Source organism: Artemia sp. Qi Xiang Cuo, chromosome 15, assembly GCF_049724085.1.
Source record: "Artemia sp. Qi Xiang Cuo chromosome 15, ASM4972408v1, whole genome shotgun sequence".
In the NCBI taxonomy this organism is placed as follows: Eukaryota; Metazoa; Arthropoda; class Branchiopoda; order Anostraca; family Artemiidae; genus Artemia; species Artemia sp. Qi Xiang Cuo.
The window spans coordinates 29374326-29400404 of NC_142808.1; the positions used below are offsets into that span (position 1 = coordinate 29374326).

Genomic DNA, 26079 nt, shown 5'->3' on the forward strand with positions numbered 1-26079 from the left:
CAGTTTAAAAGAAAATTACATTTGAAAACCCTTGGAGACGAAAAATTTTTTTAGAAATTTGGCTAAAAAAATGAACAAATTTATACTTCAAACTAGACCCCGGCGCTGCGCTGATGAGGGAAGACCGGCGGCGGCGGGGCAAAAAACAGCACGCCGCGCCGCGCCGCCGGCGGCGCGCCGCCGGTAAGATGTCGGTGGCGCGCCACCGGCGCGATCAATGTTGACCGCAAACATTAATGTTTTCATCAGTCTTTCTCAAATCACAGCTTCAATTTACAACAGATTCGAGCCTATTCATGAGATCAAAAATTCACAAATCGCTGGCTGGAAACTGGTCTTCTTTGTTATTCATCAAGAGAAGTAGAAATCTGGTAGAAACGGAATGGCTGTGGCATTTCAGAACCCTTGCATAATATGAGTAGTTGAAGTATCTATTAGCTATGTGTTCTAAACATAAATAATTATCAAAATTAGTAGTATTTTTCATCGAGCATTACTGCATATAAAACTTCAAATACCGTATCACAAAAGTCGTCAGTTATCTGGGTAAAAACTTTGAATATAACTTTGAACTTAGAAGCTTAATTATTTCATAATGCCCTTTGCCTATATCTGTTTTGTCACATTTAAAACAGTTGAAATGGGCGACTTTGATATTGGTTGTTTTGTTTTTTTTTTGCTCTTTTCGATTCCTAAGAAGCCTTCTTGTATTAAAAACTGGTTTTTAATTACAATTTAAAAAATGCATTTTAAAGTTTTTTTGGCTTCTTTATAGAATATATGTCATGTAGGCTAAGGCTGAACTGCTACTTTTTTATCGCTTTTGGCTGCTCTTTTGAATATTATTCATGTTTTCTTTTGGGGATTCATTCCAAATTATAAACTGATAAATACCTAATATCAGTCAAATTATAAACTGTATCTAAAAGGAGTAAATTTATCAAATTGAAAAATACATGATGAACGCTTCACATGAGAACACTTCAATTACAATGACACAAAAAACACTTAATAGTTTATTCGCTATGAAGAAAAATGAAGTGCAAGCTATTTTCTTAGGTAAAAAATGAAAAGCTCATCCGTTTTAAGTGTAATTAAATTAAATAATATGCAGACTGAAGTAGCTCAAGGAAGATTTTGAAATGTTCATCCTAGTTCGTCACTTTTAATCCAAGCAAAATGTTAGGACACTTAGTATCAGTTATTGAGTTTAAGCTTTGATTTCCAAATGCTCACAAGAATTACCAAATTTAAGAAAGTCGCAACAATAAGTCACCTGTGGTCAAAATGCTTAGACTCCTCTTTGATTCCCACCCAGGCTCAAAGCTTCTGCTATGGTCATTTCCAAGGAAATCTCCAAAGAGTTTCTTTTTAAAATAGCTTTCAAGCGTAGTTAGGGGTATTTAGACTTTTTTGCTTTTCTTCAAAGCTTTGAAAAAAGTGTTATAATATTCCAAATGTTACATTTGTGCATATTTTTGGTAATCATTTGTGGGGTGATCGAATTTTCTAAACCACTGTAGATACGTAAGAACGTTGCAAAATCTACTACCCTGAGGTCATAAGACTGTCAAAGACTCCTCCTTGAACCTCCCAAATTGAAAACTTTTAATATGACCTGGCCTTTTAATGTAAGTTGGGCACTGGACCAAGGGCGCCATTGTTACTCGAGCGCAACGTTAGGTGGGGATGTCGATATCGCTTTCGTCACACCAATTTAGTGTGAATCTACCTGGTACATATGAATGAATGTTTTCAAAGTAAACCCGTTTCATCAATAGGAAAAAAACCGGATTGGACGCATATGTCCCTTTCCCTTTGGACGATAAAACCATGCAAGTGCGGTATCAAGTATAACTCACGAAAATCTTGTTAATTTTGTCAACTTTTCAACTTTTTGGCATCCCTGCTTTCAATAAAAAAATCAAGGTACTATCACTTAAATATAATAACTCCCTATGCCCCCCTTCTGGATACCATCTTGATAGGATACCGTCTCTGCTTTAAATAAAAAAAATAATTAACTTATTGGCACTCCTGCTTTAAAAAAAAATCGAGGTATTATCATTTAAATATGATAGCTCAATACCCCCCCCCCCTCTGCATACCACCTTGATAGGATGCCGTCTCTGCTTTAAATAAAAAAAAAATGAACTTTTTGGGATCCCTGCTTTCAATAAGTAAAATTTCGAGCTATTATCATTTAAATATTATACCTCCCTACCCCCCCCCCTGGATACCACCTTGATAGGATACCGTCTCAGCTTTCATTAGAAAAATAATTTACTGAATAATTAACAAGGTCACTATATGGTTCAAACAAACACGTAAAATAACGTTAAACAGCTTAGTGTTCCTTTAAAAAAAATTGAGGGTATGAGTAAAGGGGTACAAAGACAACAAAAAAAGCGTCGAAATTATTCAGATATACCTCAAATTATTGGAAAACTGGGTGATAGATTCGCCATGGCATTCCATAAGATCCAAAGAATCGAATTAAAAGGGAGCACACACAAAAGCCAAATAAGGCCAGTAGCCTATGAGAAATCGCAAAATACCCAAGACAATGAACAAGTCCTAATGGGGGGCCCTGGGTCTATTAAAATATTTCAATGGTTTCCCAGGGAATTTGATATCATTTTCTTCTTTCTCCATTTTAAACGAAAAAAAAATAATTATCTTTTTGGCATCCCTGCTTGCAATAAAAAAAATGAGGTTTTATCATTTATAAATAACAGCCCCCTATCTCCCTCCCCTATAGACAATAACTTACAATTTTTTTAATAAATCATATTTTTGGGGTCACTTCGGGTTCAATCTTTAATTCCCAAACCCTTTACATTGCTTAGTATTTAGATAATTTTTGTCTAACCCGCAGGGTGTTTTTTTTTGGGGGGGGGGGGCGTAAAAATTTTACATATAGAATATTGTATTTTATATATGTTGTTCAAAAATCTGTTATTAAACACCAGGAAAATCTTTTATAGAAAAAGCAAAAAAAAAAAAAAATCTGCAAACTTACAGTTCAGCTGTTGAAACAATCTGTCGGCTGTCAATTTCAAAATCCAACAGAAGGCTGAATCTGTATAGTAGTGAATGCGTTCTATAATTCTTTTCAACTTGAAAATGAAATTCTTGACTAAGAATGATGTAAGAAATAGCGATTGGGAAACTGCATTCGAAATGATTTAAACTCATTTCATAAAGACGATACTTTTTTTTGTCAACATATGAAGAACTGTGTATATTGCAATATTTGCAATAGGTAACAAATTTCATCTGTCTGGTTTTTATGCAAAGTAACAAAAGAGACGAAAATTAATGAACAATAGAGCAGTGAAGAATTATGGTATACAAAGTAATATTTGGCAGGGAAAGTCACTGGTGATAAATCACTAGGGGTGGCACCATGATTGCGTGATTTTCGGGGATTCGGGGAACCAAATTTTTTTTCGGGGTGACGCATAGATTTTCGGGGAAATACCCGAAAATTCAGGGATAGTGCAAGCTCTGCTTGATTTCTAATCAGAAAAATCGAAATACTAAACCACACGAGAAGGAAAAGCTCCGACTTTGCGGTTGACGCAATAAAGAATTGCCGTAAAAATAATTTAAAGTCGACCGAACGCCGCCACCTCTGCCAGCGGCGGCGTGACTGCGGCGCGCCGGCGGCGTTACGACACTTCGGCGGCGTTTGCCTAGGCCTCTCGTCGGCGGTGTTTGGTGGATCCACCGGCGCGGCGCCGGGGTCTACTTCAAACACATATTTAGTAAAAGAGATGGCTGGCGCGACGTTAGTTTGGGACGCCAATTGTATTAATTCCTTTGTTTCCATCATTTTACATCAGATACATTGCATAAAACCAAAGTATAATCACCTACGGAATAAGTACTGACAAAACTCTCCAAAAGTGACCCCGCGTACCTCAGCGCCTCTAACGCAAAATGCTGTACTACTTAATCGCTCCGAGCCAATAAGCCAATCTATTTTCCTAAGTTGTATTGAATTGTGTAACTACGGTAATTAGTTGCCAGGTTCGCAAAGGTATGGAATCGTCTCCGGAGACGCGGACAAAGGGTCACTTTTTTGTGTGGAGAGGATAGGTTTTGTCAGTACTTGTTCCGTAGGTGATTATACTTTGCATGAAACCACAGTTTATAGAATTATCCAGTAAGTTTATCGCAGATCATTTCTTGTCTTCATTCTCGGTAAAAACAAAAAGCTCCTCCCACTTCTTTCTGCATTAGCGGGTTACCTGTTTCCGATTCGCGTCCAAGTTTCGCGTCCAAGAGGGTTACAAAGTGCATAATTCGTAATAGCAGGTTTCCACTTGTTTCCGATTGTTTCGCGTCTGACTTGTCTACCCGTGAAAAGACCTGACGCCGCTTATGTTTCTATCTGCAAAAACGTTCTCTGGAGCACTTGCACCTTAGTCCGGGTTTTTATAATGGGTGAGATAGGGAAAGATCATACTGGATAATTATATAAACTGTGCATGAAACGGACAAATAAACGATTGGATGCATTACCTTTACTATCAGCAGTCAATGTCAAATCGTGATCGATTGCTTGGCCCCAAGCAGTAAGAAATACAGTTACAGCATGGTCGTGGTAGCCTAGGTCCCTATGAACGGCAGCTGAAACTAACCGAGGAGATGGAAGTGGACCAGCAACCCCCTCTCTCGGAGCGCTTATGCCTAAAAGAATGAAGAATATTTTGTTGTAAACAGACCCAGTATTTTAAACAAAACATTCTAAAATATCTAGGAAAAATTAAAAAGACAAGTACATTTTATACTGCGGGTGTATACAAAGAAGGGGAAGGGGTATACGCATACACCTCCCCTTCCTTATTCACTAAAATACTGGAATTTACAATTTCTCCCTAACTATCTGTATTTTCTACAATTCAGTTGTTTTAGGTTTTTGCTTTATTTCCCCAAAAATTAATTATCGCGTATGCAGTCAGTTACATTAGTCCTTGTTTATGAGTATATTTTTTTCGAAAAGATGCAGGTTTGTCCAGTGATTAATTCAGGCACTGGAAACAGTCTCGCCATAATTTCACTCAACTTTTATGTGATGGCATGTTTCTTTTAGCTTTGAAAATGTTGTCCTCCTCTTCCTAAATCGATTCCTGTATACATACCAAACCTAATTATTTTTATTCAAGCTTCAGGTCTTTTTTCAAGGTTTTTATTTCAGGTCTTTTTTCGGGTCTTTATTCAAGCTTAATGGTTCGATAACTAAAAAAAAAGCAGAAACACAAACAAAATAAGACGAAAAAGTAGCGTTAAGCATTCTTAATTGCAAAAATTGACCAATTATGATATCTCATTTGGAAAATAAATGCGGACGATAAGATAAAAAATTTCCTAATTATCCAGGGTATAAAAAAGTGACACAACTATGTTTTTGGATTCAATCAGAACCTACACTAAGGTAAAATGGTATATGGCAAAGTCACGATCCTTTAATGGTTTGCAATTGCTAAACCTTTCTTCTTTATTTTCAGGGGCAAGGTTGACTTGTTATTTTGAATATTGAGCAACATTATACATTAATCTCAAATAGATTCACAAATTTTAAAATTACGACTTCAGTTTAACATTCCTTCATTTGAGAGGATCTATTAAGACTAAATCCTTCCTTCCCTCCGATGAAGTTAATGGTCCTTAGAGGTGTTTTAATTTTTAATGAATGGGTATCCAGAAGTTGCACTACAGCAGATAAAGTAGGGACGGATGGGAGGAGGGGTGGCAGCCTCGTTATATTTCATATTGTTTTGAAAATTTCATCAAAAGTAGACAAACATTATATAATAAAGAATTAATTTTCTTCAGAAAGGTAAAGATTGACATTGAACAAAAAAGAACGGACACTAGTCTTAATGCAAGAGGGGTTGCGGCCCTTCTCATACATACGGTAATTTATCTCCGTACTTTGCTCTAGAATTCAACTACTTTAATGTTTTTAATTTCTAAGTATTTTTAGTTTCATCAAAAAAAAAATTGTTGTGAATACTTTTAAGAGCAGGTTTCGGCACCACGCTGTAGCAGAGCTTTTGAAATGGAGAGGCTATAAAAGTAGCTTTTCTATAAATATACTCCGTTTACTGATTTCAGAGTTTTTTCTCGCAATTAATTGGACCCTGATCAGGCAAATCCTTGTTTTGTAGCACAACATGGCAGAAGGCGGCATTATCACTTTCTCGCTGTCGCTTGTAATTCTCGCTACCACTTATCTTCTTTTCGCATAATTCTTTGTTCTCGCTGTGGCATATCTACGCGGCAGGTTTGTATATATTGATTTTCATTGTCACTTTTCTTCTAACCACAGCCTCTTCTTGATGTCACAGCGTAGCCATAGGTTCGATACCACCGCCCTGGGAAAAATATTGGAAAAATACAAGTTCTTCTTTAAAGTTGTGACCTATTTAGATCGTTTGTGGCCAGAAATGTCAATATGTCAGTTTTGACAAAAACAACAACTATGTAGCCAATTTCAAGGCGGGGCCGGCATGGCTGCGCGGCGGGCTTGTATATATTGATTATCATTGTCGCATGTTTTCTAACCGCCGACGATGTCAGCCTCTTCTTGACGTCAAAGCGTCACCACTGACTCGATACAACCACCCTAGGAAAAATACGAATTCTTCTTTAAAGATGTGACCTATTCGGATCATTTTTGTGGCCAGAAATATCGGTATGCCAGTTGTAATAAAAAAACTATGAATCCGGTTTTGAGGAGGGGTCTCGGCACTCGACACGCTGCAGGCTTGTATATATTTATTATCGTTGTCAGCAGCAACCTCCAAATGAATCACCTTTGTTTCCTATTCTTTCCTCGGGAAAATGGAGGGCTCCAAATGGAATATATATATAACGTTGAAGGATCCCAGTGACTTGTCACTTTCATTTTTGACACGTTCTGATTCTCGATGTCGCTTGTAATTCTCTCTGCCGCTTATCTACTAACCGCATATCTCTTTGTTCTCGCTGTGGTATATCTTTTAACCGCACATTTCTTTGCTCTCCAATTTCATTTTTAATTTGTCCTGCTCCTCGTTAACGCATGTCTTGTAACCATATATTTCTTCTTTCTTCACTTTTATCTTTGTCTCGTTTTAATTCTTGCTGCCGCTTACCTTCTAACACGGTATTTCTTTGTTCTGCACTTTTGTTTTTGATTCGCTGTAATTGTTGTTGACGCCTGTATTCTAAGTGTACGTTTCTTTGTTCTTCATTTTCGTTTATCATTACTTCAGATGTTTTTTCAATAACCTTTATCTTAGCTGCTCGGATTGGTTTTGTCACATTTGATGGTCTAGATTTAGGCATTACTAAACTGCTTAAAACACCTTTTTTAAATAGCCTCATTACACTTTTTGTTTCATGCTTAGTTATATTTCTATTGTAATATTGCATGCGTCATAGATATAAAAGCGATTTGATCTCTACTGGGCGTGAAATGACGTAATTTATTCTCTTGAAATGTGCTCATAAATATGACTTCACTCACATGATTTTTTTTCAAAAAATAGCTCTAAACGAGTTTTCTCAAAGTCTTGATCTATGTAGATCATTTTTACAGGTGAAAAAAAATCTCAAGATGCCAATTTTCCAAAATATTTTTGACACGTTCTGTTGCTTGTAATTCTCACTACCACTTATCATCTAACCACATATTTCTTTGTTCTTACTGTGGCATATCTGCTAACCACGTATTTCTTGTTTCTTCACTTTCACTTTTAATTTGTTCTGCTCCTCGTTTTCCTATGTCTTGTGACACCATATTTCTTTGTTCTTTACTTTTGTTTTTGATTCGTTTTAATTCTCACTGTCGCTTATCTTCTAACCGGATATTTCTTTGTTCGTCACTTTCAATTTTGACTCTTTGTCTTTGTCGCAAGTATTCTAACCGTATATTTCTGTGTTCTTCATTTTCGTTTATCATTATTTCAGAAATTTTTCGATACCCTTTACCTTAGCTGGTCGTATTGGTTTTGTCACATTTGATGGTCTAGGTTATTCGTTTGTTCTCTAGGCTTTACTAAGCTGCTTAAAACGCCTTTTGTAAATTGACTTATTGTACTTGGTATTTTATGTTCCATTTGTGATGGTGGATGCGTCATAGATACAAAAAACGAAACGATCACCTCTGAAAGAGGGGAATGATGTAATATGCTCTTCAGATATTTGTTCAAAAGAACTACGTCACTTAATGATTTTCTTTTCCCGAAATTAAGGCTCTTAACGAACTTTCTCAAACTCGTGACCTATTTAGATCATTTTTTCAGGCCAGAAAATCACAGAAGGGGGGCACACGTCATAGTTAAAGTGTGCCACTTCATGTATTTCTTAAGAGGGGATAGGGACACAAATTCATGAAATGTAGGGTCTTGGTGATAAATTTTATTTTTAAAAAATTAGCCTAAACAGTTATGGCGGTTTTTTAATGAAGTTACTAAACGAAAGTATTTTTCAATGAAAATCCCCCAAATAGGCATTTACAAAACCTAGAGGAAAGGGTGAAAAACCTAAATAGTAATTGCCCCCTCTCCCATTCTTCTCCAAATTGATACCTCCGGACGGGGAGGGGTCTGAAATTCAAGAATAAATTTTATGGTTATTCTTTTTACAGTTTTGAAGGGCATGTTCTTCGAAAAAATTTGTTTTTACAGGGACGTCTCCTCTTAACTTTCCCCTTTTAGTGCTAAAACTTTAAAATTCAGTTCGCATGAACCTAATGTTGATATTATAGGACCAATGGCTTTATATGATCGCACTTGGGGAAAATATTCTCGAACATTAAACGACTTTTCTCAGGCTCTTAACTTTCGATCAATAAAGTTAATCTATTTAACTTTATTACACATTCAGAGTCTATAAAATCTAATTCTACTGATATATGTGTTGTTATCGAAAATATTTTTTCTTTAGAGTATCAGTTACTATAAACACAAGTCTCTCCTTGCTTTCAGTTCGTAATACCGATCTGTTACCACAAAGTTTTATTTAAACACATTGTAAATTCACAATGTTTTGGTAGATCAAACAGTTCGTGGTAACGAACTGTAAGTAAGGAGCGACCCGGCTCAATGGTAACCGAAACTCTAGAAAATGGGTTTTTAATACCAATAGATACATCAAAAGAATTAGATTTCAATGCTGATTTCAAATATATAACTTTCATCAAGTTAAGTGCTACACATCAAAAGTTACACGCCTGAGAAAATTTGGTTGATTTTCAAAAAAAGGGGAAAAGACCCCCTAAAAGCTATAGAACCTTAATGAAAATCACACCATCATATTCAGCATATCAGAGAACCCTACTGTAGAGGTTTCAAGCTCCTATCTGCCAAAATATGGAATTTTTCATTTATTGCCCGACTAAAGATCACGGTTGGGTTTTTATTTGTTTTTTTTGTTTTTTTTTTTCAGGGGTGATCGTATAGACCCAGTGTCCCTAGAAAATCGTGGGAGGGCTCAGTCGAACAGAAATTAAATGTTCTAGTGCCCTTTTTAAATGAAAAAAAATAGAGGCCAACTTGGCCCCCTCCCACGCTCATTTTTTTCCCAAAGTCACCCGATCAAAATTTGGAGATGGCCATTTTGTTCAGCATGGTCGAAAATATGATAACTATGTCTTTTAGGATGACTTCATCCCCCGAAGTGCCCGGGGGGAGGGCTACAAGTTATGAATTTTACCCAATATTAACATATAGTATTGGTAATTGGGAAGTATACAGAAGTTTTCAGGAGGTTTTTTTCTGGTAGTGGGGAAGGGGTGGCTCGGGGGTTATGTTGGAGGATCTGTCCATGAACGAAGTTTTCATGGGGGAATGGAAATTGCCATGAAGGGGGCGCCGGACTTGCCAGCATTATTTATTGGTTATTGGGAAGTATACAGACATTTTCAGGAAGGATTTTCTGCTGGAGGGGGGGGGTTGTAGGAGGGGGTTACTCGGGAGAATATTTCCTTGGAGGACGTTTCTTTGGGGTAAGGGACATTTCTATTAAGGGGGCACCTGATTTCCAAGCATTATTTAAAAAACGATCATAAATTAAATTTAAAAAAAAACAAGTTTTTTCAACTGAAAGTAAGAAGCAACATTAGAACTTAAAACGAACAGAAATTATAACGTATATGAGGGGGTTCTCCCCCAAATCAACATCTCGCTCTTTACGCTACAGTTGTTTTTAGTGCTTTCAAAAGAGCTATCTATTCTAATTAAACGGCCTTTGTGATTCGGGGGTTTGTGAATTAAATTTTTTTTAAACTTTTAACGTAAAGAGCGTGGTATTGACTAAGGGGAGAACCCCTCATATACGTAATAACATATACGTAATAAAAAAACAATAATAAAAAAAAAATAAGCAATACGGCTCAATAGTAATCGAAACTTTTAAAAACGGAATTTTGATGTCAATAAATGTAACAGAAGAATGGGCTTACAATGCTGATTCTAAATATATAAATTTTATTAAGTTTAGTATTACTCATCAAAGGCTACAAGCCTGAGAAAATTTACCCGATTTTTTAAAGAGGGGGGGAAACATCCCCTATAAGTGAAAGAATTTTAATGAAAATCACACCGTCAGATTCAGCGTATCAGAAAACCCGTAATTACATAGGTTTCAAGCTCATATCTGCAAAAATCTGCAACTTTGTATTTTTTGCCAGAAGAAAAATATACAAATATAGAAGTTAGTTACGTAAGTTAATTTGTAAATTACGTCATAACCAAATTTAGAGACATCCATTTAGCAAAAGAAAAATAAAATTTTTATGCAAATTTTGTTTACTTATTCAATGACGGTGAGCCAAAATAAAAGCTGCAGTAACGAAAAAACGATCAGAAATTAAATTAAAAATTTTTTTTTTAAACTGAAAGTAAGGAACGACATTAAAACTTAAAACGAACAGAAATTATTCCGTATATGAAAGGGGCTTTCCCCTCCTCAACGCCTCGCTCTTTACGCTAAAGTTTTACTCTGTCTCACAATTTTATTTCTTAAAACAATAAAAAACTTTTGCGTAAAGAGAGAAGCGTTGAGGAGGGGAAAGCCCCTTTCATATACGGAATAATTTCTGTTCGTTTTAAGTTTTAATGTCGCTCCTTACTTTCAGTTAAAAATTTTTTTTTTTATTTAATCTAAAAAAGACTTTAAGCTTCTGTTTATATACTTAGAATCAAATTCAAAGAGGAAAGTCAAAAATAACCGATTTTTTCGTGACTAGGTGCTTGGCTAGATTTCAAGAAATGACTTACCATCGGCATACGCTGCAGGCAGAACTCTTCTGTTGGCGGTTAGAGCGGCACCCCAATGCGGATTTTCTAGATTGTTGCACATTCCGTTGTATTCTCTGTACCTTTTGACTTCACATTTGGGGTTTTTCAGATACGCAGGACAAAACTTGTTTATAACCGTTTTCTTTGTGTCTATTAATGGTAAGCCATTATATACAGCATCCCTAGGTAATCCATACCTGCAAGAAAAAAAATGAGCAGGGCAATATGTGAAGAGGGTACTGGTTAATTATTCAGAACACACTCAAGCTCTTGATCTGAATGTAAGATTTGAGAAAACCTGTTTCTTAGCCACAAAAACAAGTAAAGGGTAACAGAATGCATTGGACTTATATAAGTTGGGCTATATATTTGCACATGAGGGGAGTGGGGGTAAAGTATTTGGACAGCGTGAAGTTAGAAAACAATTCTTACTTCACAATATGCAGAATAATGGTAGCTAACGCGTTTTGCATGCAGATCCGTTATACTTTACCCCCCCCCCCCCCTTCCTCCGCTAATGTGCAAATATATAGCCGAATTTATATAAATCCAATGCATTTTGTGACCCGTCACTTGCCTTTGCGGCTATGAAACCGGTTTTCCAGATCTTACATTCATATCAAACAACTTGAGTGTGTTTTGATTAACTAACAAGTACCGTAAAAAAATCACCCCCGGGCCCTCACTGCACAAATTCTGTTACGGGATCTTCAAATTCATATTAAAAATTGAACGATCATTTTTAAAATCTTCTGGGCACTGGCTACTCCACAAAACGTTCTGTCTTACATTGAAATCACTTGTCAGTAATCTACACAATACTTTTTGAATCATATCTGGTTCATGGTGCGATTTTTAGACTATTATTTATGTGCAATGATAACGAATTGTAAGCCCATAATTATGCGGAAAACACGGCTAAGAAATTAATATAAGTAGGCCTACCGAAATGCTGTTAACCTAGGAAACCAATGTCGATGCAATAACATTTTGGACAGAAATGAAAAGTGCTAGAGCGGTTTATGCAATGTTTATTAGTAGATGAATAACTCACGGTGCATGAAAACTAAAACAATAAACTTTTTTTGAAAGCGTCATCTAGATTAGCAGTGTTGTTTTAAAGATAAAAATTAAATGTAAAAAATAAGGCTTTTTCTCGACTTAAAGAAAGGAGCGCCATTAAAACTTAAAACGAACATAAATTATTCTGTTTATGAGGGGACTGCCCTTTCCTGAACCCTTGTGCTTTACAATTAAGTCTAAAAGCTCTTTAAAGATACTTGCCATTTAAAATCAAAGCTCTTGTTTTTGAATAGTCTTTGCTATGGAATCAAGACAAAAAGCCAAGCTTTAGTATAAAGAGCGAGGGTTGAAGAAGGGACAGACCCACTCATATACAGACAAATCTCTGTTCGTATTAAGTTTCAATTTTGCTCCTTGCTTTCAGTTGAAATTACTTGCTTTTTTATTTAATTTCTTACTGTTTTTCAAATCATGCCAAAAAATCCCCTTTCCTCCCCCTTATAACATTTCTCCGAAAAAATTCCCCCGGAAACTTTCCTCAACCAAGAAAACTTTCCCCGTGGAAAATCCCCCCTCCCCGCAGAAAATTACACCGGAAATTTTCGGTATATTTCCCAATAACAAATGATATATGTGAACAACATGGGTAAATTGCGTAACTTACAGCCCTTTCCCTAGGCTCTATTGAGGGTTACATCATCACCAAAAGCATAGTCATTTGACCTTTCAAGACTATGCTGAATTAAATGGATATCTTAAAATTTTGATTGGATGTATTCTGAAAAAAACAAACAACAACAAATAAAAATGCATCCGTAATCTTTCTTCTAGCAAAAAAAAAAAAAAAAAAAAACAAAAAAAAACAAAAAAAAACGAAATCCAACTTTTTTTGTCGATTTGAGTGTGGAACGTCTACAATAGGGTTCTCTGATATGCCGAATCTGGTGGTGTGATTTTTGCTAAGTTCAATTGATTTTTGGGAGTGTTTCTCTCCTTTTTGGAAAATCAGGCACATTTTCTTAGGCTCGTAGCTTTTGATGGGTAACATTAAACTTAATGAGCCTTATAGATATGGAACTGGCATAAAAAGTCAATTCTTTTGATGTATCTATTGTTATCAAAATTCTGTTTTTTAGAGTTTTGGTTACTATTGGACCGAGTCTCTCTTTACTTACAGTTCATTACCACCAACTGTTTGACACCAGCAATTGTATAACGGTTAACAAAAAGAACTGGTAAAACGAATCATTAGAATATAGTTTTCTTCTCGTTTTAGTTTCAGTATTAAATAAAAAACACGTTTTTTTTTTAACTAAAAGTAAGGAGCAACATTAAAACTCAAAACGAACAGAAATTATTCCATATATGAAGGGTTTTACCCTCCTCAATAATCTGTAAGTACTTAAAAAAAAGCTTCCTATTCTAATTAAACGGTCCCTGTGTTTCAGAAGCCGTTCTTACAAAATGAGACAAACAGTCTAACTTTAGTGTAAAGAGCAAGATAGGCTATTAAGGAGGGGATAACCCTTCATATACGGAATAATTTCTGTTTGTTTTTAGTTTTAATGTTGCTCCTTACTTTCAGTTAAAAAAGAATTAAATTCTGATCTTTTTTCAAATAATGCCGGTACATTTGGCTCACCCTCTATGAAATATATTCATCCCCCCTCACAGGAAACTTCTCCTTGGAAATTTGATTCATCCTTGCTGAAAATCCCCCCCCCTGTAGGATTTCTTGCGGGCGATTCAGCCTGATAAATTCTTCTTAACATGTTTTCATTTGGGGAAGGCTTTAATTTCTAATCGGTTTCTCAATCCCTCTGGAAATGCCCGCTTCCGTAGTATTTTTTCATGGAAATCAAAACATGAGGACAATAGCCACCGGATAATTCCCCAGAATATCTCCACATGCAGAATTGAGTTGGCAACGAGAATGGAAGAGAACTAAAAGAATGTCATACAGGAATTCTGTCAAATCCCCCAGTGTAAAATTCCCCCTGGAAAATTCATCCCCGGAAATTTCTCTCTCCAAAGATGATTCTCCCTATGGAAATCCACCCTGAGCACAAAATCCCCCCCCCCCGAAAAATGTCTGTCTACCTCCCAATAACAAATACTATGCGTAACCAATGGGCACATTTCATAACTTACAGACCTCTCTCCACGGACTGTGGGGGTCATTTCACCCCTAAAGACAAAATTATTTGACCTTTCAGCTATACTGAACAAAAGGGTTATCTCAAAATTTTGATCAGATAAATTTTGGGGGAAAAGGGGCATGGGAGGGGTGCCAGTTGCCCTCCATTCTTTTTGGTCACTTAAAAAGGGCGCTGTAACTTTTAATTTCCATTCGAATGCACACTCTCCCGAACTTCAAGGACCATTATTTTGATATGATCACCCCTTGGGGAGAAAAAAAAAATAAAAATAAAAATAAACACGCATCCGTGATATTTGTTCTGGCAAAAATAGCAAAATTCCACATTTTTGTACTAAGAAGCTTGAAACTTCTACAGTACGGTTCTCTGGTACGCTGAATCTGACGGTGTGATTTTCATTAAGGTTCCTTGAATTTTAGTGGTTATTTCCCCCAATTTCAAAAATCAGGCAAATTTTCTCAGGCTTATAACTTTTAATGGGCGACACTAAACTTGATTAGTTTTATATATTGGGAATCAGCATAATGAGTTGATTTTTTTGATGTGTCGATTGATATTACAATTCCGTTTTAGTTACTATTGAGCCGAGTCGCTCCTTACTCACAGTTCGTTACCGCGAACTGTTTGAAAACAGCAGAAGAGTGGAAAGTGTGAGAGAGTGACATGTAGAGAGAGAGAAGGATAGAAGGAGATGGACAAAGTTAAGAGCGAAAAGAAAAATGTGAAATAACTTATTCAGCAAATAAACATCTGACTATCCTCACAGACACAAAAACAACAGTATCTAGTAGCAAGAGGTACATTTGTCCATTCCTTTTTTTTTTAAAGTAACATATAATTAAGGCTAAGTTTGATACTTGATGGGTCCAAAGGCGTTTTTTCGCGTCTTCTTCACTTAAGGAAATGCCAAACGTTTGAACCAATAGAAAGCGAATTAACCAGATCTTGGAAATCAAATCAAGATGTCAGGGAACCAAAACGGTTCTTGGGAAAAGTAACCCATTCGAAAGAACCAGGCAACTACTGCATTGCGTGTCCCATTTGTCTAAGATGCACAATTATCACAGTAATAAAAAAAAATTCAAGGCGTGTAGGAAACCGATGATCTAGGAAAATTAGGCTCGTCTCTGGGATAATTAAATAAAAAAACAATTTTTTTTCACTGAAAGTAAGGATCGACGTTAAAACCTAAAACTAACAGAAATTATTCCATATATGAAAGGGGCTGTCCCCTCCTCAACGCCTCACTCTTTACGCTAAAGTTTTTTATTGTTAAAAAAATAAAGTTGTGAGAAAGTCAAACTTTAGCGTACAGAGCAAGGCTTTGAGGAGGGGACAGCCCCTTTCATATATGGAATAATTTCTGTTTGTTTTAAGTTTTAACGTCGACCCTTACTTTCAGTGACAAAGACTTGTTTTTTTATTTAATTTTTGAACGTTTTTGAATTAATGCAGGTTTTGATTTTGGCTCACCGTACATGAATAATTAAGACAAAACTTGCATATTAATTTTACTTTTATTTGGTTAAATGGCTTTCTCGAAACTTGTTTAATTTTATTTACGAACGTTTTTAGTAGTAATAAATATACGTAACTTACGAATTAACTTACGTAACGAACTTCTATATTCATATATTTTTAATACGTATAATAAGGGGTTTGCCACCTAGTCAATACCTTGCTCTTTAAGCTAAAGTTCGAATTTTGTTTCAATTCTTTAAAAATGACCGCTTAATCCCAAAGGCCGTTAATTAGAATAAATAGCTCTTATGAAAGTACTAAAAATCTTTGGCTTAAAAAGCGAGGTATTGAGTAGGGGGTGAACCCAATCATATACGTAATATTTTCTGTTCGTTTTAAGTTTTGATTGTTGCTGCGTACTTTCAGTTGAAAAATTTGTTTTTTTTTATATTTAATTTCTGATCTTTTTTTGAAATAATGCTGGGAAATCCCGCGTCCCCTTCATAGCAATGTCTCTTCCCCCATGAAAACTTCCTTCATGGAAAGATACTCCCACATAACCCCCTAACCCCCCCCCCCCCCAGTACCAGAAAAAATCCCCCCTGAAAACGTCTGTATACTTCCCAAGAACCAATACTATATGTTAACATTGGGTAAAGTTCATAACTTTCAGCCCACCCCCCCGGGAACATCAGGGGATTAAGTCATCCTAAAAGACATAGTTATCATATTTCCGACCATGCTGAACAAAATGGCTCAAATCTCAAATTTTTATCGGGTGACTTTGGGAAAAAAGAGCGTGTGAGGGGGCCTAGTTGCCCTCCATTTTTTTGGTCAATTAAAAAAACAGCACTAGAACTTTTAATTTCCGTTCCAATGAACTCTCCCCCAATATTCTAGGACTACTGGGTCGGTACGATCACCCCTGGGAAAAAAACAACAACAAATAAACACGCATCCGTGATCTTTCTTCTGGGAAAAAATGCAAAATTCCACATTTTTGTAGATAGGAGCTTGAAACCTCTACAGTAGGGTTTTCTGATACACTGAATATGATGGTGTGATTTTCATTAAGGTTCTATAACTTTTAGGGGGTGTTTCCCCTTTTTTCGAAAATCAGCCAGATTTTCTCAGGCGCGTAACTTTTGATGGTTTAAACAAAACTTGATGAAGCTTATATATTTGAAATCAGCATTAAAATCTGATTCTTTTGGTGCATCTATTGATATCAAAATCCCGTTTTCTAGAGTTTCAGTTACCATTGAGCCGGGTCACTCCTTACTTACAGTTCGTTACCACGAACTGTTTGAAAGCCAGTTGTGCGGTGTGATTACACCGCAATTACAAAGTTCTTTAAAAAAGACATGAACAAAAATAATAGTAGAATTTTTTCTTCTCTTTTTTATTTTACATTAATTTTGGCCAGTTATATGTAAAAAGTCTCTTTTGACAAAAGAGTCTTTGGCTCTAGTATATGCGCTGACCTATTTTTTTTACACTTTCCCAACCTTAACTATTTGAAAATAAATAAAAATCTCCCTAAGTATATCCCACTGCTTTCAGTGAATTTCAGGTTGGAGTCAGAGAAACTTGAGTTGATTTGAAACACATATTTTACTGAATTAATGTTGTGTTTCCTTTTTTGGAAATTAAAGTTTTTCAGGATAGGACTGCAGTACCAGTGACAATAAAAGTTTTAATTTCTATTCAGCTCGTATTAAACGTCGACATTTCGTTTAAAAATTATTGTTCAGTTTCCCATAGTTTTTGGTTTAGCCTTAGAGAGAGAATGCTGAAATTTATTTAAAAAACTGATATCGACTTGAAGAAAGTCATTCAGAATTCTTCCCTAGGACAGAGAGAAGAGGTTTATGGTACAGATGAGGGGGTCATTTACCTCCTTAAAACGAGACAAGTGTTTAATTTAACTTTTAGGAGCTGTAGAAATGGACCTTGCAGACCTGAGGCTTGACTTGGATTTCAGTCTTGGCCACACCTTTTATTCGTTGTTGTATACATTATTTGTTTTGTGAGGTTAAACCTGATAGCTACGCGTTTGTTTTTGGGATAGTTCTTGCCCATCACCCACACTTCCAGCCTTCCTTTAGTATTGTCCCAGTCAGTTCTGAAACCAATCTGTACATTTTGTTTGATGTCAAAATATTTAAACAACAACTAAAATTATATACTTACTGATGAGCAATAATCCTCGTAGTTTCTACTATAACATTTCCTAGATTGTCTATGTCTTGATCCGTCAAAGTTTTTCCCTTTGGGGCAGGTAAGCCAAATTTTGATCTTGCTATTTGGAAAGCAGCATTAACAGAATCATATGTAACACATGTTTCTCCGGGAATTGCGATATGACTGGAAGTAAAATTATCAGTTTCGGTTATAAAAATATATCTACGAAAAACAGAATCTCTCTTAACAGAAAAAAAACAACAAAAACAAACAAACTAGTAGCTACTTGATTCATTATACTTACCTTATCAAAGTCTTACGTGCAAATTCAATGCATTTGGGATATAGCTTACAAGACAATACCAACTGCTCTCCGGATACATAATTATAAATTTACTTAGTTAAGGATATCGTCCATTATAAACTTTAACTTTTTTATTTTGTGCAGCCAAACTGTTCAGAATTGATTGGACGGTCTTGCCTTAGCTTGTAAGCTTTCATAAATGACAGAAAACTAAAAGCCGACACATATTTCTCCGGAAATCTTAGAAAAATCATTTAACTTTTCTTGTTTTGTGCTGGAGATAAAGATATTAAGATTTATTGAAACTTACATCATTAGAACGCCTGAATTTTCTTTCTTCTTTTTTTTTGAACGGAGTAGATTTTTCTTTTTAAAGTCCAGGAAAGGACAATCCCTAAAAGTATGCTAGTATACCAAATATGGAAAACATTAAAAGAAACAACTCAAAACAATCGTCATTAAATAATTTGACAGATCTGGAAGTTTCCTTTTGATAAAAGCAATCTGTCATCCATCATCCTCAGAACGTGCCGAATGCCATCTCTACCTTTCTCTCATTATTGCCCTAGAAACTGGGATAGAGACAAAATTTTCGTACACCCTACTGTTTGAAATAGGCTCAGTTAGTCGGGTACCCAAAACAATCCGTAGGCAATTTCTCTGGAAAACATCTAGTAAATCTTCCTCAGTTTTTCGGAGCGTCCCTGCTTCAGAACCATATTTTACCACTGTCATCCTTCATCCTCAGAACGTGCCCTAGCCATCTCTACCTTTCTCTCATTATAGCCTTAGAAAGTAGGATTGAACGAAAACTTTTGTACAGCCTAATCTTTGAAATACATTGGAAGCTACAGCCTACTGTAGCTTCCAATATTCTAATCTTCGTTCACAGTCTTATCTTCCTATTCTTCAAAAAAAAAAAAAAAAAATTTAAACTTCAAAATTAGTTTCGAGTGAGCAAAACGATATCCAGAAGAGGGAACTTCCCTTTTCCATATTAATTTAACCCTATGGTTTAGATAGAGAGTTGGCAAACGATTTTTTCAGAGAGGAGGGTTGGACACCCAACAAGTGCTTTTGTTACAAATATTTTCTAGCTTCTCTTAGATAGTACAGCCCAATTTAGCATATCCCTTTTCCATACTCCCCATGTGCATATATGTGTTCTACTAACTTTTTATGTTCTATTATTCTGGACGACACTGAGAAAGCCGACAAATATTGGTTTTACAGAAAGCGCCCAATCCGCAAAAACACTAGAACCTTTTAAAGTCATCTTTTTAGAAGAATGTGTACGAAAATTTTAGCAACAACTTGACAAAAAATATTTGTAATGGGTTTTTATTTTAAACGAATTTTAAAATCTTATTCTAAAGTATTTACTATGGTGCAACCTCGATACATTGCTTAAACAAAATTCTTAATTGCTAAATCAGTCAATATCATAACATGTTTTCATTGTTTCTCTTACTGAAGCATTCAAAATTCAAATTCAATGTACTAACTGCGCCTCTTAAACAGTTTTTAATCTATGTATTTTTTTCGTTTCTTTTCTTATCCTCTTCCTTTCTTTCTTTCTTTTCCTCTGTGCTTCGGGAGAGCAATTGAAGTGTAATTTCTTTTTTCATTTTCTTTATTATTAAGGGAGACGTGACGAGTTACCACTCTGTCTCCTTAGTATAAATTTATGTATAGGGTTTTTGATGAATAAAATCAAGTCAAGTCAAAAAGTCAGGTCAATTTCAATCAGATGACATAAAACGCTAGTTTTCGCTTATTTGCAGTTAAAGTAATCAAAAAGAGTTCTTTTATTACTTTTTTTCAACTTCAATTCATATAAATAGATTTTATAATTTAGTTAACTTTATCCTGGTGACAAGGAAACAAAACAATGAGAGAATACAGTAAGAATGATTTGTGGTATTCACTTATGCCCAACAATCTAATAAGTAATTAACAGCTTTGCAAATTTTGCAAAACAAGAAATTTCGATAAATTTTCCCGTCGACCATATGTCATTGCATGTTTTTTTCAGCTGACGAATGAAAATAGTGAAAGTTATGTCAGAAAAAATTTTCTCTAGGCACGAATGAATTGACATTTGCATTTTTCTTTGCAAATTCAAGTTCGATTGAACATTTATTTGATTATCTTTGTTTTATTATCTATTTATTATTTAATGTAATTTATTATTTATTTGTTTTGTTCCGTAACGGTTGAGTGAGCTCAAAGATACGGCTAGTGAGAAATGACATTATCTAGAATGCGTTAATACTGGGCATTGCATACACTAATAGCGCTTGAACTAAAATATATTAAATAATAAAAAAAAGATTAGCTCAACTGAAAATAACGAGCAACATTAAAACTTAAAACGAGCAGAAATTATTTTGCATATGAGGGGGGGGGGTGTCCCTTCCTCAATACCTCACATTTTACGCTAAAGTTTTTTAGTATTTCAAAATGATTCTTATTCCAATTAAACAGCCCTTGTTGTTCATGAGTCGTTCTTAAATAATTGAGACAAAAAGATGAACTTTAGCGTAAACAGCGAGGTTTTGAGGAAGGGACATCCTCCTCATATACGGAATAATTTCTGTTCGCTTTGTTTTAATGTTGTTCCTTGCTTTCAGTTGAAAAAATTTATTTTTAAAATTTAATTTCTGACTGTTTTTTTTAACTAATGCCGGGAAATCAACACCCCCTCACACAATCTCCCTCACAAAAATGCTTCCATGGAATAATTCCTGTTTGTTTTAATTTTTAATGTTGTTCTTTATCTATAGTTAAAACAACTGATTTTTTAATTTAATTTCTGACCATTTTTTAAACTAATGCCGGGAATTCTACCTCCTCTCAATGAAAAATCCCCTTCACAAAAATTTATCTAAGGAATAATTTCTATTTGTTTTAGTTTTAATGTTGTTTATTTCTTTCAGTTGAAAAAAAAGTTGTTTTAAATTTAATTTTTGCCCGTCTTAAAATTTTTCCGTGATAATTCTGTCCTCGCTGAAAATTCGCTTGAAAAACCCTCCCTACTTTCATTTGAAAAAAAGACTTGGTTTTATTTAGTTTCTGACCGTTTTTCAAATCATCCTGGAAATCATTTCTATGAAAAAGTTTTCGCCAGAAATTTCACCCCCCCCCTCCATGAAATCATTCTCCTGCGAAAAGCCCCCAGACAGTTCCAACCCTACTGCAAATTTTCAATGGAACATTTCCACATGTAAAGTTGATTTGCCAAAGAGAAAGTAAGACCAATAAAAACAATTTCACTTAGAAATTCTGCAAAATTCCCCCTGTGAAATTTCCGGTGGAAAATCCCCCCCCCCCAAAAAAAATCTTTGTATGCTCCCCAATACCAAATCATAAGCATCTAGTAAATCTTCCTCAGTTTTTCGGAGCGTCCCTGCTTCAGAACCATATTTTACCACTGGCATCCTTCATCCTCAGAACGTACCCTAGCCATCTCTACCTTTCTCTCATTATAGCCTTAGAAAGTAGGATTGAACGAAAACTTTTGTACAGCCTACTCTTTGAAATACATTGGAAGCTACAGCCTATTGTAGCTTCCAATATTCTAATCTTCGTTCACAGTCTTATCTTCCTATTCTTCCCAAAAAAAAATAATTTTCAACTTCAAAATTAGTTTTGAGTGAGCAAAACGATATCCAGAAGAGGGAACTTCCCTTTTCCATAGTAATTTAACTCTATGGTTTAGATAGAGAGTTGGCAAACGATTTTTCCAGAGAGGAGGGTTGAACACCCAACAACTGCTTTTGTTACAAATATTTTCTAGCTTCTCTTAGAGAGTACAGCCCAATTTAGCAGATAGATACAGATTACATCCCTTTTCCATACTCCCCATGTGCATATATGTGTTTTACTAACTTTTTATGTTCTATTATTCTGGACGACACTGAGAAAGACGACAAATATTGGTTTTACAGAAAGCGCCCAATCCGCAAAAACACTAGAACCTTTTAAAGTTCTTTAGAACCTTCTAAAGAACCTTTTAAACACTAGAACCTACTGCAAATTTTCAATGGAACATTTCCACATGTAAAGTTGATTTGCCAAAGAGAAAGTAAGACCAATAAAAACAATTTCGCTTAGAAATTCTGCAAAATTCCCCCTGTGAAATTTTCGGTGGAAAATCCCCTCCCCCCCAAAAAAAAATATTTGTATGCTCCCCAATACCAAATCATAAGCCTATATGAAAACACTGGGAAAATTTCATAACTTAAAACCCTTTCCCAGGGGCTCGGGGGGGGGGAGTCATTTCATCCCCAAAAGCATAGTTATTGGACCTTTCAATTATGCTGAATTTTACATATTTGAAATCAACATAAACAGCCGATTATCGTAACGAGTCTTGGTGACTATTGCGCCGAGTCACTCGTTACTTACAGTTTGGTGCCACGAACTGTTCCTACTATGTTCATTATTTTATGCGGTCGAAGCATCCGGTCACGGATGTTTTCATACTTTTGTCTGATTTGTAGGGGTTAGGGAGATCTGGAGCACGTTATACGAAATTAATTCTTTCTGATGAAAGCAGAGATTGAAGTTGAAACTTAAAACGGACACAAAACATTGCTTCGTAGTTTATGCCACCTATTTTTGAAAAACTGTTTCAAATAAACCGGTTGTTAGGGATTCCCTTTATTTGGGGAATTATGAAAAACTAGCAATTTAGTGAAAACACAAAACTGAAACAACAATAAAGGATTAGAAGCAAAAACAAAAATCCTTAAGTAGCCTGCAGAAAATAAAAGTCTAATTTAGAAAAGCTCTTCATAGTATTTTACCAGCGATGAAATAAATAAATTTTATAATAAACTTAGTATAATTCTTTAAAGAAATCAAGCAAGCTTAAATTTCAGTACATCTTTTTTTTCAGAATTCTAGAAGTAAGCAAAAAATCACGAGACTGTTTGCTCGAAAGAGTTTTTCCAAAATGTTGCATAAACTGCAAATTAGTAGTTTTTGCTAATTTTTAATTTTATTTTCGCCCTTCCCTTTCTTCGGAAAAACTGTTTTTGAATTAATGTCTACGCTTTTTTTAATTTTTTAAATACACAAAATAAACCTATCAAGAGAAGATCTTTGTTCAACTTATTCAAATAAACTATAGAAGTCAGTATCCGGTTTTGCTAAAATAGGACATGAAATCATGGCTGCCCCTTTAAGAGGCAACCTAGTAAAGAACGAACCTTAGCCTATATTAATCAAAAATTTATAAACATGTTTAAAAAATGTTAAGTGACGAAATATTGCTATTTGAACCTGTTACTGTAATGGTAATTTATTCTGATTAATCTTAATGGAAAAAATTCGTTGCAAAAACAAATTTATAGGAAATCCGGAAAATAGCCTTAAACCCCATAAAAGGTATATGATCGAAATGAAAACTGCACCATAAGAATTACAATAGCAAAAAAACACTTTTAAGATCATTAATTTCATCCATCTTCAGCAACAAGGACAATCACCTTTTCACCATATATTAAAAGTAAAACACAATTTTTGACAGAAACTGTATCTTCGCATAACAAACGCTATAACACACGTAACTCTTTAAAAGTAGCTTCTCTGTGGTATGATGTTATATTTCAGTGACTTCGCTGCCTAGTTTCTTATGGTTCGTTCTTTACTAATTCCAACTAAGAAAAACTCTAAGACTTTTTGAATTAATTAATCCGGTGATTTTTGAATTAAAATCAAGCCGTTGGCCATTGCAGACAGAGTCAAGACAGGCAGTCTGAGTGAGAGGCAAAGCTGGCATAAGCCTTTTTCAGGATTGCATAAAAAATGATTCGACTTAGTTTCAATTTATCTTTCCACTATGAACATTATGATGGTACTATTTTGATGCTTTCCAGCCTTGACACTCTAGAAATTCCAAACAAAGTGCTATCTCTTGAAGGTGATATGGCACTTAATGATGTTCTTAAGCTGAATTCATAAAAAGACCTAGATTCAAAATTGGCTTTCAAAAAGAGTCCTTAAACGGCTCTCCATGATATTCCAGCGGCCCACTAGTGGCAGAGAAAAAAGTAGAAGAATAATAAACACATCCAGTAATTTCCATGCAAAAAGTGATTGTTCTTGTTATTCAGTTTGGGAGTTGTAATTCTGCTGTGTATGTTGTCGACCTTGCGATTTTAATGATACACTTTTCATTTCGAAATAGGTAACTCCCATGATTTAAGGTCATTACCCCTCGACCTGTGAGTGTGATGTTGACCCGGATGCACAATTGTTAGAACTTTGGACATTTCTAACAAGATACTTTTTGAAATTTAAATCCGACTTCTTGGCGGTTATACGGGATCCACGTAGTTGAAAAGAGCACAGGCAGAGTGGTTGTTTTCTAATCATTTTCAGCCCTTAGAAAGTGCACTAGAACAACGGATTTTTTAATAAAAAAAGCCTCCTTCCAAAGCCACCCTTTCCATGTGAGGTGGCCAAGGAAAAGATTTGTTGGCTCTTTTCTAGCTCTTGGTCAGGCGCCGTCTAAAGATGGGGATCCAATCAAACTCAGCCAAACACTTTTGACTTTCCCACTGAACGAGCTTCCTCCCAAGCCTCTATAATCTCGTCGTATAAAGTGACCGGCAAAAAAAAATACAAATAAAAAATACATAGAAGCTACATGACTGTTTACTTAGGTAGCACAACACTGTTGCTTTTGAAACACTCATTGAACAAGCAGATAGACAAAAAAGCACAAAAGACTTACTCAGAACCATGGAATCGATCCAAATTAGAGCTTTTTCCAATTCCTGGTATAATCAAAGCACAGCCAGACTGACCAAATGCTTGAATACAGCAAAAAAGTGCCACGCCCAGAAAATATAAGACAATTCTCATCCTGAAATAAACTACTTCAATTAATTCTATTCCATTTTTGCCCTCTTTTCATAAAAAAAAATACGACACCAGCAACGATTATGATAGGCCGCTAGGTTTCGGTAATTGTATTTTACTATATAAAAGGATTGAAACTCTTCTTCAAGGAGTTTCAAAGTACTCTTCTTTGGATTATTTCTGCTATGTGACTCTTCCTAGTTTGGATTTTGTAGGAAGTATCTAACTCATAAAAATGGAACTTCGATTATGCAATTTATGTCTAATATTTTTTTAATAATTTTATCGCATAATAAATAGCTTTGAAAAAAAGAATTTACCACTGAAAAAACTTTTTTCAAAAGCTGGATTTTTTCTTCATCTAATTTGATTTTCTTATAAATAAACAATAATTTATAAATAAAACTTATTTTAGTTTAAACGTAGAAGTATGCACTTTCTCCAGGAATATGAGTTTATCCATTATTCGCAGGAAGCCGAGTAACAGCAACAGACGCTGGATTGAAACACGTCATTGTGTTTTGCAGCATTGACTGAGCTCATTTTCTTGTCAAGTCAGGGCTTAGCTTATCTTGTTTTGACATCGAGTTAATCTCCTTTTTTTATTGCTATTTTATAGAAAAAAAAAGAATAACTAAGAAACGATAAAAAAAAAGGTGTTATATTTGAGGTTTTATTTTTGTGACTTGAATAATTACTTACAGAAATTGGTCATATCTAAAACTTTGTGAGTTAAAACAAGGATATCAGAGGCAACGCTGTAGCGTTGTCTATAGTA

At 35.2% G+C, this 26079-nt stretch overlaps 1 protein-coding gene across 5 annotated transcripts in view; it reads right to left on the reverse strand.

Annotated features, from left to right (window-relative positions):
• LOC148943529 (salivary peroxidase/catechol oxidase-like) overlaps window positions 1–26079 on the reverse strand; it is a 94112-nt gene that overhangs the window by 43886 nt on the left and 24147 nt on the right. For 4 of the 5 annotated variants that reach the window (XM_089101937.1, XM_089101940.1, XM_089101941.1 and 1 more), the window contains 4 exons: window positions 25174–25305; window positions 18134–18307; window positions 11277–11494; window positions 4531–4698 (listed from right to left, as the gene is read on the reverse strand). In XM_089101937.1, coding sequence (XP_088958063.1) covers window positions 4531–4698; window positions 11277–11494; window positions 18134–18307; window positions 25174–25304 — 691 coding nt within the window. In that variant the 5' untranslated portion in view covers window position 25305. Of the gene's footprint in view, window positions 1–4530; window positions 4699–11276; window positions 11495–18133; window positions 18308–25173; window positions 25316–26079 lie in introns of those variants that run through there. The other variant, XM_089101938.1, reaches the window with a different exon arrangement.